The 18,129-nt window shown below is 47.0% G+C and overlaps 1 protein-coding gene across 1 annotated transcript; it reads left to right on the plus strand.

Annotated features, from left to right (window-relative positions):
* The first annotated feature begins 9,985 nt into the window (after nt 1–9,985).
* LOC123376064 (claw keratin-like) lies at nt 9,986–13,026 on the plus strand. The gene is made up of 2 exons (XM_045027725.1): nt 9,986–10,834; nt 11,860–13,026. The coding sequence occupies exon 2, from the start codon at nt 11,881–11,883 to the stop codon at nt 12,310–12,312; it is 432 nt and encodes a 143-aa protein (XP_044883660.1). The 5' UTR covers nt 9,986–10,834; nt 11,860–11,880; the 3' UTR covers nt 12,313–13,026.
* The last annotated feature ends 5,103 nt before the right edge of the window (nt 13,027–18,129 follow it).

Here is an 18,129-nt window from a genome sequence, read left to right on the forward strand (position 1 = left end):
ACTCAGGATAGAAATTGGATCTTCCCACTCCAGAAACACAGACCCCACCCACTTGAGCGACAGGAGAATCACCCCTTAGCTGTCCCTGTAATGGGCTCACCACACATATTGTGCAATTCTGATTCTGTCCAGTAGAGGGCAGTGCTCTCTCCAGCATTCTCTGTGTCACACACACTCTAGTTAGTTCATTACAGACACTATGTATTTATACCCAGATGTGGTTATAATAACCACATCCCCATCTCTGTAGGGAAACTGAATGGAAAAAACAAGCTCCAGGCGAGGCACAAACCACCCTAGAGGGTTCTGGAGAGGCAGAGCCTGCTCTAGCTCACAGAGCAGTGGGGTTACCTAGGCCCAGATGTTAGCGAGCAGACAGCTCGGTTTGGAGCATTGTTCAGTCTAGGAAAGTTACAAATATTCCATGAGAGCAGACTCCCACTCCTTCCCTGGGAGACAATTCACCAGCCCCATAGCTTCATAGACATTAAGACCAGAAGGGACCCAGCCTCATGCAATTGTTTCTGCCTCACGCCCAGATCTCCTGATTGAGCTGGTGCATATCCTTTAGAAAGGCATCCGGGTTTGACCGACCATGTCCCTAGGTCAGATTTTCCAGTGATTAATTACCCTGACTGTGAAAACATGGCAGCTTATTTCTAGTCTGAATCTGTCTGCCTTCAGGTTCCTCCTTTGTCTGCCAGCTTAAATAACTGTGGACAGGCAGAAATCTCTTCCCCTTGGGGGTAATTATAGATCATGGTCAAGTCCCCTCGTAACCTACCCTTGGATAAACTAAAGCGGACGAGTTTCCTTAGTCTCTCACTATAAGCCAGGTTGCCCAGAGCTGTGATCCTTTTCCTGGCTCTTTCCTGAACCTTCTCCAATTTTTCAACATCTTTTTTGAAGTGCGAACACCAGAACTGAGCACAACATGCACTAAGGTGGGGAAGCCATGACTGTATCTGCCATGGGTCAGCATCCTGCCTCCTCAGCCATGGGCAACACAAATCCCCCCCTCTCAGCCTACGCAGGCTCCGCTGTCCCTCTGCCGGTTAGCAACAGGAACGCCTCAACCCCTGAGCCATCCGAGGGGCTTCTTGGAGCATCTCGCTCTGCTCCACTGGACACTCGCAAGATTCACTGCTCCCAAAGGAACAGCCCAGCCCACCTTACCAGCTCCACCTGAGATCTCGGCACCACTGCTTCAAACGCAGCCCTTAGGCACGTTTAGAGTGAAAAGAAGCGGAGTTTATTGAACTAAGAGATTCAAATGGTAGCAAATAGAAATTCTGGAAACAAATGGTTTACATATAAAATAGAAGCAGAACCCGCATTGTGAAACCTGGACGTATTTAACTAACGCTCCCCCAAAGTCCTTGCAGTGTTCTGCAGCCAGGCCGTGCTGTGCTCTGTTTTTCAGGAGGGAAGCCACGCTACCAGCTTGTCTCCTCGGTGAAGGGTGCCGGAGGGGAGGGGTAACCTCTGCCCCCCAGGGATGCTCCAACGCTCCCTTGTCTTTACTCATTAACAGGGTGCTGCCCTGCTGGTTGCTGGAGGGTTTTTTTTCCTCTGTGTCTCTTTCTTGTTGATTTTACAAACTCTTGATCAGCATCGGCTCAGTCTGTGGACAGGCCTCCTTTGTGAAGTGGGCAATACCCAATTCCTGCCTGAACTCCCAGACCTTAAGAATATGATTTCTAGTACAGATACATAATTCCAGAAACAGTGTCTGTCTGTACGCTTTGCAATGAGTATGATGACCAGCTCTGGGCAGAGCCCTCACATGCCACCCTTTGGTAAACTTAACATGTACACGTCCAACCCAAGGTATCCCTGTAAAACACCATGCAACTCCGTGCCTGCTCAGGGTCCTGGATCACACCTCACCCCCTACGCTGACTCCTGATTCTGCCACTGGCTAATGTATATGTCAGCTTGGAACCCTCTTGCCCAGACAGTGCATCTGCCTCCACATTTCCTTTGCCTTTAATATGGACAATTTCCATATCATATTCCTGCAGCGCTGTGCTCCAGGGCATCAGCCTGGGGTTGGACCTTCAGCCCTGTGTACCTCTACCAAAGCAGAGGGGTCTCCCTTGGAAGCTTGTTCTAATACTCAACTGTCCTTATAGCTAGCAGGTTTGTCCTAATATCTCACCTAAATCTCCCTTGCTGCAAATTAAACTTGTATTGTCCGGGAGAGGCTGAGCAGTACAGGACATCCATTTCTGGGGGAAATATAAGACTGGGTCTGTGCTGGCGTCACCCTGCAGTATGAGCAAGGCTGGTAAGAGCTGAGCTGTGCCTGGCTGCAGATCACACGCACACCAAGCTGGAAGAGGCTGATGTGCTGGAGCCTGTTGGGCAGCATCCCAGGACTGTAGGCTACAGAAGCAGAGCAGGGTGCAGGGCACCCCAGGTTAGAGCCCGGGTGACACAGCTACTCACTAGTCCAGACTGTGCCCTGGGTCTGTCACACTCTTTGTCCTGTTCAGGTACCATTACAATAGGAGACGCCCAGGGGCTTTCTGACACAGCGATTACCCCCGTTTCACGCAGGCTTTCCACCTCCTCCGGAACTTGTTGCTGCATTTCCCCTTCAGCCGGGGATTCTCTGCTAGGAGCAGGGCTGGGCCCTGAGTGTTATGTCCTAGGGGCAGCCGGTGTAGGAAGCAATCACTTGAGGCCAGAGAGCAGACAGCTAACCAAAACCTCCATTTTATTTACAGAAATAGAGAGCTCACTCAGCCGGTTGAAACCGGCTGAGCTATTCCTTAATAGTCTAACTCAGTTGCCATAGTAACAAAACCCATGACAACCAAATACACAACATATTCCTCCCCCCCTAATAAGAACATCCCCTAAATAAAACACACACTAAACTAGAGAAGGAGGGTAGACTGCCTCCATTCCCGGCTAAACCCTGGGGATTATTTTGCCCCATAACCGTGGGTTCGCCCTAACTAAAGATCCAGCCGATGAGGAGGCCTTCTGTATCTAGGTGGATTACGGCGAACTTCTGGTGTTGTTGCACCCCAAAGTACTAGGGGCTCAGAGTCCGCAGCACGAATAGGTGAGGAGGTGGTATCAGCTCATGCTGGGCAAAGGGGTATCTCAGCTGCCGGCAGTAATGGAGGAGAACAGTCAGGAACAGGTGACTCATGATTCGGTGTCTCACCAGGAGGGGTGAAGTGAGACCCCTCAACTGCAGATGGGTCCTGAAGACTGGCATGACCTGGCAACAGCTGATCTACATGTCGCCACCAGGTAAGATTCTCTGCAGTCCGGACTGTATAGGAAACAGGTCCTGTTTGAGTGATGACTGTGGCCGGGACCCATTTAGCTCTGGAAGTATAATTCCGAGCCCAAACTGGCTGCCCTGGGCTAAAGGTTCGGTCTTTTGCTCTGGGTGCCCGTCTGATTACTTGATATTGCTGCTGATGTTGCACAGTTTGTCTGGGTTCAGAAGGTTTCAGCAGATCAAAGCAAGTGCACAGCTGTCGTCCCATCATTAGAAAGGCTGGGGAAGCCTGGGTCGTAGCATGAGGTGTGTTTCTATAGGAAAGTAAGAAGGTATCCAGACGCTTTTGAATGGAGTGTTGTCCCTTTGCTGATTTCAAAGCGTTTTTCATTGTCTGCACAAATCTTTCAGCTAATCCGTTGGTGGACGGATGATATGGTGCTGACGTGATGTGGTGTATCCCATTTGCCTTCATAAAATTTTGAAACTCCTGAGAGACGAACTGCGGTCCGTTGTCGCTCACAAGTTGTTCTGGCAGACCAAAATGACTAAAGAGTCCTCGTAGTTTTTGGATAGTACTCTCTGCAGTAGTGGACTGCATTATAGAGACTTCTGGCCATTTAGAATGGGCATCTACTGCCACCAAGAACATGCTTCCTTCAAGTGGGCCAGCAAAGTCAATGTGAATACGTTGCCACGGGTTTTCAGGCCAGTCCCATGGGTATAGGGGTGCCCACTGGGGTGCATTTCTTACACTCTGACATGACATACAAGCTTTTGCCTTCTCTTCAATAGCACTGTCCAATCTAGGCCACCAAAAATAGCTTCGTGCAATTTCCTTCATGCGCACTATTCCACAGTGAGCGGAATGTAGCTGTTCTAACATCTGTGATCTCAGGGGTGGTGGAATAATGACACGCCTCCCCCACAACAAACAACCAGATTGGACCGATAACTCCGTCCGCCTGGACATGTAGGGAACAAGGTCGGGTGAGACCGGAGAGGTTTATCGAGATTTTCCATGCATCACCAGGTCCATAACTTGGGATAATACTGGGTCAACGCGGGTTGCCTTCTTTATCTGAGTAGCAGTGATGGGTGTATTCTCTACCTGTTCAAAGTAGAAGATTTCCTTTTGGGCACTATCTTGATGTTTGACCGGTAAAGGCAACCTTGAGAGGCCATCTGCATTGCTGTGCAGAGTGGATTTCCGATATTTGATTTCATATGTGTGTGCAGAAAGTATCAATGCCCAACGTTGCATACGACTAGCAGCTAATGGGGGAATGCCTGTGTAGGGTCCAAAAATTGATGTCAGAGGTCGATGGTCTGTAAGAAGAGTAAACTTTCGCCCAAACAGGTACTGATGAAACTTCCTAATTCCAAAAACAATTCCTAATGCCTCACGTGGCGTAGTTAGTTTCTGCTTTGCTTAGAGTGCGTGAAGCAAAAGCAATAGGTCTTTCTTCTCCCGAAGGCATAATGTGTGACACGACCGCTCCCACTCCATAAGGGGAAGCATCGCAGGCCAATTGCAGGGGTAAGAATGGATCAAAGTGCGTTAGAACTTCAGAATTTAACAATGCATCCTTAGCTTTGTTAAATGCAACATCACAGGCTTCAGTCCACTTCCAGGCCTTGTTCCGCCCAAGGAGCTCATGAAGTGGTTTTAGCAGTGTGGCTAACTGTGAGATGAACTTTCCATAATAGTTCAGTAGTCCTAGAAATGAGCATAGCTGGCTTACATTTTGAGGTGGGGGAGCCTCCACAATAGCTTTAACTTTTGCAGGGGCCTTATGAAGACCTGCAGAATCGATGATGTGTCCCAAATATTCAACAGAGGGCTTGAAGAATTCACACTTGTCTTTGCGAACTCGTAGGCCATACTCTTCCAGTCTTTGTAGGGTAGCCTCTAAATTCTTTAAGTGATCCTCTTCATTTCTTCCAGTGACCAGGATATCATCCAGATAGCACTGAACTCCTGACAAGCCACACAAGATCTGGTCCATAGCCCTCTGGAACAGGGCGGGAGCCAATGTGATTCCGAAGGGTAGGCGACAGTATCGATAAAGCCCCTTATGAGTCACAATAGTCAACAGCTCTTGGGACTTTTCATCGACGTGCATCTGTAAATATGCTTGACTCAGATCAATCTTACTGAACTTTTGTCCCCCAGCCAGGCCTGCGAAGAGGTCATCAATGCGGGGAAGCGGGTATTGCTCTGCACACAACACTGGGTTGACAGTGACTTTAAAATCACCGCAAATCCAGAGAGCCATCTTTCTTCACTGTTGGAACGATAGGAGTGGCCCATGAGCTATGGGTAACTGGTATTAGGACTCCATTGGTGACCAGGCGCTCCAGGTCTGCTTCAACTTTTGGCCTGATGGCATATGGCACAGTTCGGGCTTTCAGATATTTTGGTGGACTGCCAGGTTTAATGTTCAATGTCACAGTGATTCCCTTCATACTTCCCAAATCATCTCCAAAAACAGCAGCATGTTTCCTTAGTATAGGGGTTAGACTGGTTTCTTCTTTAGTCATCCGGTGCACTTCTGCCCAGTTCAGCTGAATCTTCCCAAGCCAAGACCTACCCATTAAGGCTGGGTAGTCACCTCTCACCACAAACAGTGGCAATTTAGCTGCCTGTCCATTGAGCTCCACCTTAACATCAATAGTGCCCAACATGGGCACAGCTTCACCTGTATACGTCTTCAGAACAGTTTTTGTTGCCTTAAGCGGAAGATGCTGTAGCTTTTCCTTATACACAGTCTCAGGAACCAGCGAGACAGCTGCACCGGTGTCTAGTTCCATGCGTATAGGTTTGCCCTCCAATAAGGGGGTTACCCAGTATTCATGTGAGCCCGCTGCCAAAGACAAAACATGCAGTGGCACTTCCTCTTGTGAGGAGGTGTCACCTTGATCATCCTGGGTCTGCTCTAGGGTATGCAAGTTTCCTCTTTTTGTCGGCCAGACCACAGGCCTCTTTTTCTTTCGTTTACAGGCATACTCAATGTGTCCCTTTTTGCCACAGTGTCGACACACCAGGTCCTTACACCAGCATTCTGATGCCTGGTGACCCAGCTTACCACAGCGGTAACATTCTTGACTCTGCACCGTTTTGTGGGTCAGTTCTTGTGACACTTTTTGCACCCTAGGGGATGCACCGATGTATTGTGCCTCCCTTGTAGCCAGTTCCATGGAGACAGCAATATCAACAGCCTTCTGTAATGTAAGCTGAGCCTCTGTCAGTAGGCGCTTCCGTATAGCTTCACTGCAGAGGCCACACACTAACCTGTCACGCAGGGCATCATTTAACATCTCTTTAAATTCACAGTGTTCTGCTAGCTTTTTTAAAATGGCTACAAATTGTACAACTGTTTCATCTTCCTTTTGGTCTCTTTTGTGGAACCTATATCTTTCAACAATTACCAGTGGTTTTGGGGAGAAATGAGACCCCAGGATTTCCACAGTGTCACTGTAAAATTTAGTCTCAGGCTTAACAGGGTGTAGTAAGCTGCGTAGCAGAGAGTAGGTTTTAGCCCCTACAATAGTTAAGAATATTGGCACCTTCTTCGCTTCTGTAATGTCATTTGCAATACCAAAAAGCTCAAAATGCTCAGTATACACATGCCACTGCTCTGTATTCTCATCAAAAGGCTCCAGGGGCCTGGTCAGAGTAGCCATGATTTTTAGTTTCACTTTCACAGTCAGTGCAAACAAGCAGCTTTTTTTCTTTGTTTGGTCTTTACCTTGACTTCTACTTCCTTCTGTTACTGGAGCAGCACCAGGATCCCATCCTCGTCGCCAGTGTTATGTCCTAGGGGCAGCCGGTGTAGGAAGCAATCACTTGAGGCCAGAGAGCAGACAGCTAACCAAAACCTCCATTTTATTTACAGAAACAGAGAGCTCACTCAGCCGGTTGAAACCGGCTGAGCTATCCCTTAATAGTCTAACTCAGTTGCCATAGTAACAAAACCCATGACAACCAAATACACAACACTGAGGTTTGCGTGGAGTCTGCAATCTTGGCAGTTAAACCTGGCGAGGAAAATCCCTGTTTGTGGTGCTTTGAAAGGGCCGGTGTTTCCTGCTTTGGGGGTGGATTTAAACCCGCCCTGAACTCAGAGCTTTCCAAGGGATTCTCTGCCCTGCTCTCCCTGACCAAATCCATTAAAGGGAAGGGGAAAGTTTCTTCATGAACACAACAAATCAAATTTACTGCCATCTCCCTTGGAGGGTAAGTTTTACTCCATTGATATTCACAGTTTGCACCGTTCCTCTGCTGCTGGGCATCCTTACATCATAAGTGACGGTTTTCACCCCTTCAATCTCCTTCCTATAATCCTGCCTTTTGTTTCCTCTCACTGGATTCACCGCTAACACCAACTCAGCAGTTTCACATGATCTTCCTCCAGTATGCTGATCATACCAAACGTGCCGAGTTCCCTGACCTTTTTCAAGGGTCTGTCACACTCAATTCCTCATTACCTGTAAATTCTTCTTAAAACGAGTGACATATTCCCCATCTTTCCTCAGTACTGCCCTCCCCAGAGCCTCCAATCAAATCTAACGGTCCCCTAACCTGCTTCCCATACAGGAGATCAAAGGGGGCAAAACTGGTAGCGTCTCAGGGGACACTTCTGTGCGCATTGAGCAAACAATGAAGTAAAACGTCCCCATCATTCTCATGCCTGGCAACGTACGTTCTTAGCACAGCTTTTTAAGTTCCGTTAAATCTATCCATGAATCCATCTGTCTGTGGGTTATAGGAAGTAGCCTTTATATGCTTTGGTCCGAATCCTTCCTGTGGCTTTTGAAAGACTACACACATGGAATTTGCACCACAGTCTGTCAAGATTTGTCTGGGAAAAACTAATCTGCTAAAAGTGGTGACTAAAGCTGAAGCCAGTGTTAAGCCTATTCCAGAGCTTACCTACACTTAGAATTATTTTTTTTCCTGATAGCTAACCCAGTGGTCTCCAACCTTTTTACACCCAAGATCCCTTTTTGTATTAAAGGGCAATGCAGGATCTATCCCGCCCCTTCCCTGAGGCCCGTTCTTTCCGCAAAGCCCTGTCCTACTCACTCCATCCCCCCCTTTCTACAATAGATTTTATTAGCTGAAGTCTCTCACAAGACTCAATTCTCTTGGCTGTTCATGCGTGGAGGTGAAATAGCTGATGGTTCCCATTGATTTCACTGTCTATTAGATAAGAGCAGCTCAGGGTGGAGGTGCAGAAAGGTTTTCTCTCACCCAGGTTGGGTAAAGTGCCTTCCTTCAATCTCAAGTTGATGGAACTGTCCTCCATTACACTGGTTCAGCATCTACCCTTCAACTTTAAAATATATATAAATGGGAAATGCAAAGTTTCATTGAATGAAAATTAAAGAGCCCCAATTTCAGCGGCTAGGACTCATGAACTGAGCACTGGAGTGAAATCTGAGACCTTAACATGCATTTTTAAAGAGAATCTCATCTGCATTATTGGAACATTTAATCCCATTAAAAAGTTACTACTATTATAATAATACACCTCTTTGACCATATAAAATATAATGTGTTGTTTGTAAAGTGCTTTGAAATGCTTAGATCAGAGGACGATTCCGATGATCCACCCTGCATATTACAATTATACCTGTTTACCATGGCACATTTCAGTGAAGGTCAGACAGGGAGCGACTGGCAGAGTCAAAACTGAACCCCCACTTTTTCAGTGGCATCGTCTAACATGTCTTCCCCTCTAATACATGACATTTCATGGCTTCCAAATAAATCACTCACCTGAGAGTAACTCTTAGAGAGGCTCATTCTGGATTTTTTCTCTATTTTCTTGTGATGGTTTTTTGGAGGATCTTTGTGGTGAAACATCTTCTCATGTAAGAGTGAACAACAATCAACCACCTAAAGTCTTGCCATGCACTTAAATTCTCTTTGTTTGAAGGTTTAGCTTCAGTGGTGGGTATTTACACTTGAGCAGACACATTGTATTGTCCCCATAATTTTTCCATTTGAATTCTATATTGCCATTTGTATTCCTACAATGCACATGAACAAGCTTGAATTCCATCAGACCATTATTGTCCCCATGGAGAAAGAAGGAACTATTACAGAGATAAGCTAAACTGTGCCTTGCTTCACAAACCTGGAAGAATTCATCACAGTTGAGTTCCTGTGACCCATTAGAGAGACATGTTTCCAAGGAAAGAAAAAGTAGTGCACACAGAGCACCTTCTAAACAACATTCTGGATCTAAATCCACACAATCTGGTGCTATTTAATTTTCATTCAAATGTAGTTTTGCCTGTGGTATTTTGTGAAACATTTGTATTGGAAAATGCAGACTCTTTCTTGGTGTAAATCAGCACAGTTGCTTCAACTTCAAAGATGTTCAAGGCCTTAAAATTAAAGGAGGATGCTTCTGCCCTCTTCCCTGGCTATGGAACCCACTCTTGGGGATATCTTTTATGTTCTAAACAACATTCTGGTTCAGGCAGGAATGGTTTCTGCAATATGCCCTATGGTTAGTCAGACTTTATGTCATATCTCATCACACAGCAATCTCCTCCTTCACCAAGAATGAGTAATTTTCATTTCTCCTTGGCTTCTTGTGGGGCTCAGTTCCCTGCATTGTCTTATAAGATTTCATATTCTTGCCTGCTCATGGATGGAGAGAGATTTTCTGATGGAGTACAGGTTCCAAGACTTAAATTAAGCCTTATCTACAAAAGAAGATTGAATCCTTTCACTCGCCATCATCCCTGCTTTGACCCATGAGTAAATCTGTCATAGGCAGCCCTTTGTGACAACATTAGTGGCACAAGTGGAAGTCCAATATTAGATAAAGTTTTGCTCACTGTAGGGTAAGATTCACCCCCGGACAGATGGCCATCACAAAGGCCCATGCTCCACTTAGGTCCCTGCTAAGTTCCAGTTTGAAAGTTTAGTGGGACTAAAATTGTTCATAGAGTATTTTACTATTCCCCTGCTAACAGGTGAATATCAAATATAAGGTCCTGACAGGAAACATGCTGGAGAATATGGAATGATTCCGATTGACTTAAAAAGGAATTGAATCTGACCCAGTGAGGATGGAGATGGTGGGAATCCAGAAAAATGGCTCCCTCCTTCCTAGCAGGTTTACAATGAATGATGCAATGCCTCTGGCCACGACCAGTTTGAATTGAAAGGGCCAAACTGGATTCCTTCCATCAGAGCCAGTTCTGCTATTGATGCCGCTCAGGATCACCTTCACATTCATTCTCACTGCAGCCACAAAAAAGTCAGTAAATGACACGAGGAATGCAGTTGTCCCATATAATTTTAAGATGAAAGACAGATGAAGAGTGCAACGTGCACGTCACGCCCTCTGAGGCTGAGATTGTCACAATGATCAAAGCCCCTGTGGAAAACAGCTCCATGCAAAGGAGGACATAGCAAGGCACTCAAGTTGGTTTGGCAACTAATTAGGACCTCCACCACAAACAGCATCGCAGATCCTCCAGGCAGTCCTAGGGACTGTATAAAAGCGTTCACGATTCAAGGCTCTTCTAATCACTTCTCCGGACTTCATCTCCTCGGTGAACTCGGTAAGTCCAAATACACTCAATTGCTTTCAAACTCTATAGAGATGTGACAGTAGGGGCTATTTTCATTGAAGACTGAATCTTGCTTTTTCTCATGTGATTTTGTATGAGGGATGGGGGTGTTCTTCCATAATTATCTTGTGTAGTTATTTAGTTGCAGGCACTGGTGGATTCATGGGAAACATATTTCCTGTTAACTGGAAAAAGAATTGGGGCATTTAAATCTTTTCAGTAACTTGAGAAACTCACTCAACCCTATTTCACTGATCTGAATTAGGAATACATTTCCCTAGGTTAGTAGAGAAAGGGCCAGTTCAGTGCTCTCCTACTTTATTCTGAAGCAGCTGCTACTCCTCACTATTGGAGACACGAAAATGCATGAAGCTGACAAGCGGTGTGCTCTAATCTAGCAATTCCTATGTTCTTCTGAGGGAAAAATCCACTGCTTCTCCTCAGATGGTGTAATTTAGTGCCACTCCATGGAAGTCAGTGGACCTGAACCCATTTTACCCCAGCTAAGGAGTATGTCCTTAGTGATTACTTTGGAGAAAAGTAAAGTTTTCTGTTTATTCATCAGCACGTATTGATGACTTCCGAGTTTTGGAAACCCAATGAGCCACACTCTGACCCTGGACTCAACTCATTTGCATGCAGAGGTTAAATCCTGAAATGAAAGGAAGTGATTACCATTCTCTCAGCCATTTTTTCTTTGAGAAATGTCTGAAATGGACCCAGAATCCCAGGTGTCCATCATGGAACCAGTGATGCTTATTCTAATTGGTGATTTTCAGACACTGTTCTTGATAGGAGCTCAAAGGGGCCAGCTGGGAGGGAAGTTTAGTGCGAGTGGAGAAGAAGGCTAGAAAGGGAAAATAGGAACAAACACATGGCCGCACACATAGAGACTTAGGCCACTTCTCCTCTCCTTCTCGGGCCCCGTGCAGACCTCGCTGCAAATGTAATCAAGCTGAAGCCTTTCACAGGCACTTGTACCTTCTTTTGACTCTAGTCCCTGTTGTGTGTTTCAGGTTTACCTCCATCCCAGAAAGATGACTTGCTCCAGCCTGTGCTATCCAGAATGTGGGGTGGCCCGGCCATGTCCGGTCACTGGTACCTGCAACGAGCCGTGCGTTAGGCAGTGCCAAGACTCCGAAGTGGTGATCAGACCCTCACCAGTTGTCGTGACCATTCCAGGACCCATTCTCAGCAATTTCCCTCAGCACAGTGCAGTGGGAGCTGTAGGAGCACCTGTGGTCGGACCCGGTTATGGAGGCTCATTCGGTTGGGGGGGCTATGGAGGCCATTATGGAGGATTGTATGGTTTAGGGGGATACGGCGGTTATGGCGGCCATTACGGTTATGGGGGATTATGTGGTTATGGGGGACACTGCGGTTACCTAGGCGGTTATGGTTATGGGGGATTATGTGGTTCTGGGGTATCTTGCCATAGGTACCTCAGTGGAAACTGTGGGCCATGCTAAACCCAGCAGGAACATCCACGGAAGAAGGAAGAACCAGGAAATGAACAGCCAGATTCAGATTCACCCCTTACCTTTTGGGCATGGTTTTCAGAAGTGCTTGGCAAACAGGGCTCCAGCTGAACTCAGTGGAAGCTGTGTGTGCTCAGCACCTTGGGCTGACAGCCATGCTGCCTTTCTAATGTTACGCTTTATGACGCTTTCTGCCAAGGCTTTCCCACCCGTGTGCTGATTCTCTTGTTGACCTGTGGACTCATTCTGAATTACACGCAGGCTGTTTACACTAACCCCGCTGTGTAAAGGAAACAGGGTCCTTAAGACAGATACTGGTTACATTTATTATTAGTTTCAGTCCCATTAGAGGGGAAAAAGAGACCTTGGTGTCAAGGAGAATTAAGCCCCACATGTTCTATCCTTTCCATCAAGACGTATCTTTAGCAGCTCACTTTGACCTTTTCTGAGGCCAACATATAGGGAGAAGTTGCCTAATTCTCTGCTTTTATTTTGTTTTGTCTCATTTCCCAACCACTGGGGTAAAACAAGGACCTTAAAATGGTTGTAAAGGGGACTTGTTTGTCAACCTCTGCAGCTGCACCAATGCAAGCAGAACATCTTGTCTGAAATACACCCATTGAGGCCTGCGATCGGTCATGGCCCTTCTTGAAACACTGGAAATACATTCTTTCTGCTCTGTAGTATTACTTCCTGTAACTGTGCACTGCCAATTTCATTTGCATTAAAAACTTTGCTGCATCATAATATGGGTCTTCTCATTCTCCTTGATCCTCCCTCCTTGCTTAAATATTGCAAAATTCCCCCCTGTGGAATTGGCAGCAACGGGCAGTTCTCTAGTTGCAAGTTTCAAAGATCTGGAGTGATAGGAGAATCCATCCGTTGGAGTGGCTGATAGCATTCTGCAGGCCCTGAGTACCAGGGTGCAGTTCCTCCTTGCATTACCCATTTTAGCAAAGTCTTTTCCTGGAAATACATAGACCAATTTTCACTTCAAGAACGTAAGTTTTTCCTTTGGTATCAAGAAGACTAACCATATGGTTCATGGTGAGCATCTGGGTGAGTCATTGAAGGACAGTGACCCAGATTTTTGTAAGTGTCACCTGGCCTCAGTGGATCACAGCTGAGAATACCAGATTCAGGACAAACTGCTGAGGGATATGGCAGACTCACCCCACGCCCACCAATGCCCCTCGCCCTTGGCTTCTCTCCTGGGCCGCCGGCGAACAACTGCTGGATCCTTGCCCAGCACTTTCTGCCTGCCAGTGAGGAGGTGGAAGGGTCTCGTTTTGACTGCTCTGTGCCCTGAGGTTTCCCCGTCAGCCCCTGGGATTGTCCCTCTCTGAGCACAGGCCGCTGCCGCCGTCAGCTACAAGCTATTGTCCAGGGCTTTGTCCAGCCTAGCAATGGGCTTCCCACCCATCCCCTGGCTGGCCAGTTCCCTCTCCCCACCCATCTCTCTTCCGGGGCATCTTCCCAAACCCTCGACCTACATTTCCCTTTGCGCAGTTTGAGCCCACTCCTCCATATCACCCCCCCTTTATCATGCTGATTCCTCTCCGTATTCTCCTGCTGCCCCTTGGCTGTCCCTTAGCCACCTCGGCAGGGTTACTGCTTTCAGCTTCCCCCCTTCCCCACCCCACAACTCAGTGGCCCCCGGCCCTCAGCAGTGTAGCTGCTCTGATTTGAGTTCCTGCCACTGTGTTCACATCTTTCTGGCGCTCAGATCCCTGGAGCTGAGCACAAGCTGGGCTCTCCCTGGAGCTGCGCAGAGAGGGCCCCTGCCTGCATTTGGATGAGAGGCCCAGAGCTGAGCATTCCCCAGGTTGCTCCTCCTGAGCCGCCTTTGCAACTCCCTGTCCCGTTCTGGTTTCCATGTGCTGAACCTTTTCTGTCTGCCTTGTGTCGGGACGGATCCCACTACAATGTGCTGCACGGTCTGTGCTCATGCTGAGGTCACTCAGGATAGAAATTGGATCCTCCTGCTCCAGAAACACAGACCGCACCCACTTGAGCTACAGGAGAATCACCCCTTAGCTGTCCCTGTAATGGGCTCACCACACATATTGTGCAATTCTGATTCTGTCCAGTAGAGGGCAGTGCTCTCTCCTTCATTCTCTGTGTCTTACACACTCTAGTTAGTTCATTACAGACACTATATGTTTATACCCAGATGTGGTTATAATAACCACATCCCCATCTCTGTAGGGAAACTGAATGCAGAAACAAGCTCCAGGCGAGGCACAAACCACCCTAGAGGGTTCTGGAGAGGCAGACTATTCTGTGAGAGCAGACTCCCACTCCTTCCCTGGGAGACAATTCACCAGGCCCATAGCTTCATAGGCATTAAGACCAGAAGGGACCCAGCCTCATGCAATTGTTTCTGCCTCATACAGAGATTCTAAGAGATTCAAATGGTAGCAAATAGAAATTCTGGAAACAAATGGTTTACATATAAAATAGAAGCAGAACCCGCATTGTGAAACCTGGACGTATTTAACTAACGCTCCCCCAGAGTCCTTACAGTGTTCTGCAGCCAGGCCGTGCTGTGCTCTGTTTTTCAGGAGGGAAGCCACGCTACCAGCTTGTCTCCTCGGTGAAGGGTGCCAGAGGGGAGGGGTAACCTCTGCCCCCCAGGAATGCTCCAACGCTCCCTTGTCTTTACTCATTAACAGGGTGCTGCCCTGCTGGTTGCTGGAGGGTTTTTTTCCTCTGTGTCTCTTTCTTGTCGATTTTACAAACTCTTGATCAGCATTCGGCTCAGTCTGTGGACAGGCCTCCTTTGTGAAGTGGGCAATACCCAATTCCTGCCTGAACTCCCAGACCTTAAGAATATGATTTCTAGTACAGATACATAATTCCAGAAACAGTGTCTATCTGTACACTTTGCAATGAGTATGATGACCAGCTCTGGGCAGAGCCCTCACATGCCACCCTTTGGTAAACGTAACATGTACACGTCCAACCCAAGGTATCCCTGTAAAACACCATGCAACTCCGTGCCTGCTCAGGGTCCTGGATCACACCTCACCCCCTACGCTGACTCCTGATTCTGCCACTGGCTAATCTATATGTCAGCTTGGAACCCTCTTGCCCAGACAGTGCATCTGCCTCCACATTTCCTTTGCCTTTAATATGGACAATTTCCATATCATATTCCTGCAGCGCTGTGCTCCAGGGCATCAGCCTGGAGTTGGACCTTCAGCCCTGTGTACCTCTACCAAAGCAGAGGGGTCTCCCTTGGAAGCTTGTTCTAATACTCAACTGTCCTTATAGCTAGCAGCTTTGTCCTAATATCTCACCTAAATCTCCCTTGCTGCAAATTAAACTTGTATTGTCCGGGAGAGGCTGAGCAGTACAGGACATCAATTTCTGGGGGAAATATAAGACTGGATCTGTGCTGGCGTCACCCTGCAGTATGAACAAGGCTGGTAAGAGCTGAGCTGTGCCTGGCTGCAGATCACACGCACACCAAGCTGGAAGAGGCTGACGTGCTGGAGCCTGTTGGGCAGCATCCCAGGACTGGAGGCTACAGAAGCAGAGCAGGGTGCAGGGCACCCCAGGTTAGAGCCTGGGTGACACAGCTACTCACTAGTCCAGACTGTGCCCTGGGTCTGTCACACTCTCATGGCTTTGTCCTGTTCAGGTACCATTACAATAGGAGACGCCCAGGGGCTTTCTGACACAGCGATTACCCCCGTTTCACGCAGGCTTTCCACCTCCTCCGGAACTTGTTGCTGCATTTCCCCTTCAGCCGGGATGCTCTGCTAGGAGCAGGGCGGGGCCCTGAGGTTTGCCTGGAGTCTGCAATCTTGGCAGTTAAACCTGGCGAGGAAAATCCCTGTTTGTGGTGCTTCGAAAGGGCCGGCGTTTCCTGCTTTGGGGGTGGATCTAAACCCGCCCTGAACTCAGGGCTTTCCAGGGGATTCTCTGCCCTGTTCTCCCTGACCAAATCTATTAAAGGGATGGGGACAGTTTCTTCATCAACACAACAAATCAAATTTACTGCCATCTCCCTTGTAGGGTAAGTTTTACTCTATTGATATGCACAGTTTGCACCGTTCCTCTGCTGCTGGGCTTCCTTACATCATAAGTGACGGTTTTCACCCCTTCAGTCTCCTTACAATGTCCTTCCTATAATCCTGCCTTTTGTTTCCCCTCACTGGGGTCAGCACTAACACCAACTCAGCAGTGTGAAATGATCTTCCTCCGGTATGCTGATCATACCAAACGTGCTGAGTTCCCTGACCATTTTCAAGGGTCTGTCACACTCAGTTCCTCATTACCTGTAAATTTTTCTTAAAACGAGTGACATACTCCCCTCCAGGCTGTCCTCTTTCCTCAGAACTGCCCTCCCCAGAGCCTCCAATCAAATCTAACGGTCCCCTAACCTGCTTCCCATACAGGAGATGAAAGGGGGCAAAACTGGTAGATTCACAGCGGACACTTCTCTGCGCATTGAGCAAACAATGAACTAAAACGTCCCCATCATTCTCATGCCTGGCGACGTACGTTCTTAGCACAGCTTTTAAAGTTCCGTTAAATCTTTCCATGAATCCATCCGTTTGTGGGTTATAGGAAGCAGCCTTTATATGCTTTGGTCCGAATCCTTCCTGTGGCTTTTGAAAGACGACAGACATGGAATTTGCACCACAGTCTGTCAAGATTTGTCTGGGAAAAACTAATCTGCTAAAAATGGTGACTAAAGGTGAAACCAGTGTTAAGCCTATTCCAGAGCTTGCCTACACTTAGAATTATTTTTTTTCCTGATAGCTAACCCAGTGGTCTCCAACCTTTTTACACCCAAGATCACTTTTTGAATTAAAGGGCAATGCAGGATCTATCCCGTCCCTTCCCTGAGGCCCGTTCTTTCTGCAAAGCCCTGTCCTGCTCACTCCATCCCCCCTTTCTCCAATAGATTTTATTAGCTGAAGTCTCTCACAAGACCCAATTCTCTTGGCTGCTCATGCGTGGAGGTGAAATAGCTGACGGTTCCCATTGATTTCACTGTCTATTAGATAAGAGCAGCTCAGGGTGGAGGTGCAGAAAGATTTTCTCTCACCCAGGTTGGGTAAAGTGCCTTCCTTCAGTCTCAAATTGATGGAACTGTCCTCCTTTACACTGGTTCAGCATCTACCCTTCAACTTTAAAATATATATAAATGGGAAATGCAAAGTTTCATTGAATGAAAATTAAAGAGCCCCAATTTCAGAGGTTAGGACTCATGAACTGAGCACTGGAGTGAAATCTGAGACCTTAACATGCATTTTTAAAGAGAATCTCATCTGCATTATTGGAACATTTAATCCCATCAAAAAGTTACTACTATTATAATAATACACCTCTTTGACCATATAAATCATAATGTGTGTTTGTAAAGTGCTTTGAAATGCTTAGATCAGAGGACGCTTCCAATGATCCACCCTGCGTATTATAATTATACCTGTTTACCATGGCACATTTCAGTGAAGGTCAGACAGGGAGCAATTGGCAGAGTCAAAAATGAACCCCCACTTCTTCAGCTGCATCATCTAACACGTCTACCCCCCTAATACATTACATTTCATGGCTTCCAAATAAATCACTCACCTGAGAGTAACTCTTAGAGAGGCTCATTCTGGATTTTTTCTCTCTTTTCTTGTGATGGTTTTTTGGAGGATCTTTGTGGTGAAACATCTTCTCATGTAAGAGTGAACAACAATCAACCACCTAAAGTCTCGCCATGCACTTTAATTCTCTTTGTTTGAAGGTTTAGCCTCAGTGGTGTGTTCTTCTAAGCAAAAAATCCACTGCTTCTCCTCAGATGGT

The sequence above is a fragment of the Mauremys mutica genome, chromosome 1 (assembly GCF_020497125.1).
Source record: "Mauremys mutica isolate MM-2020 ecotype Southern chromosome 1, ASM2049712v1, whole genome shotgun sequence".
Classification (NCBI taxonomy): domain Eukaryota; kingdom Metazoa; phylum Chordata; order Testudines; family Geoemydidae; genus Mauremys; species Mauremys mutica.

Excerpts from the sequence above, each read along its gene's own strand:
- LOC123376064 (XM_045027725.1), top strand. The coding sequence starts at position 11,881 with ATGACTTGCTCCAGCCTGTGCTATCCAGAATGTGGGGTGGCCCGGCCA.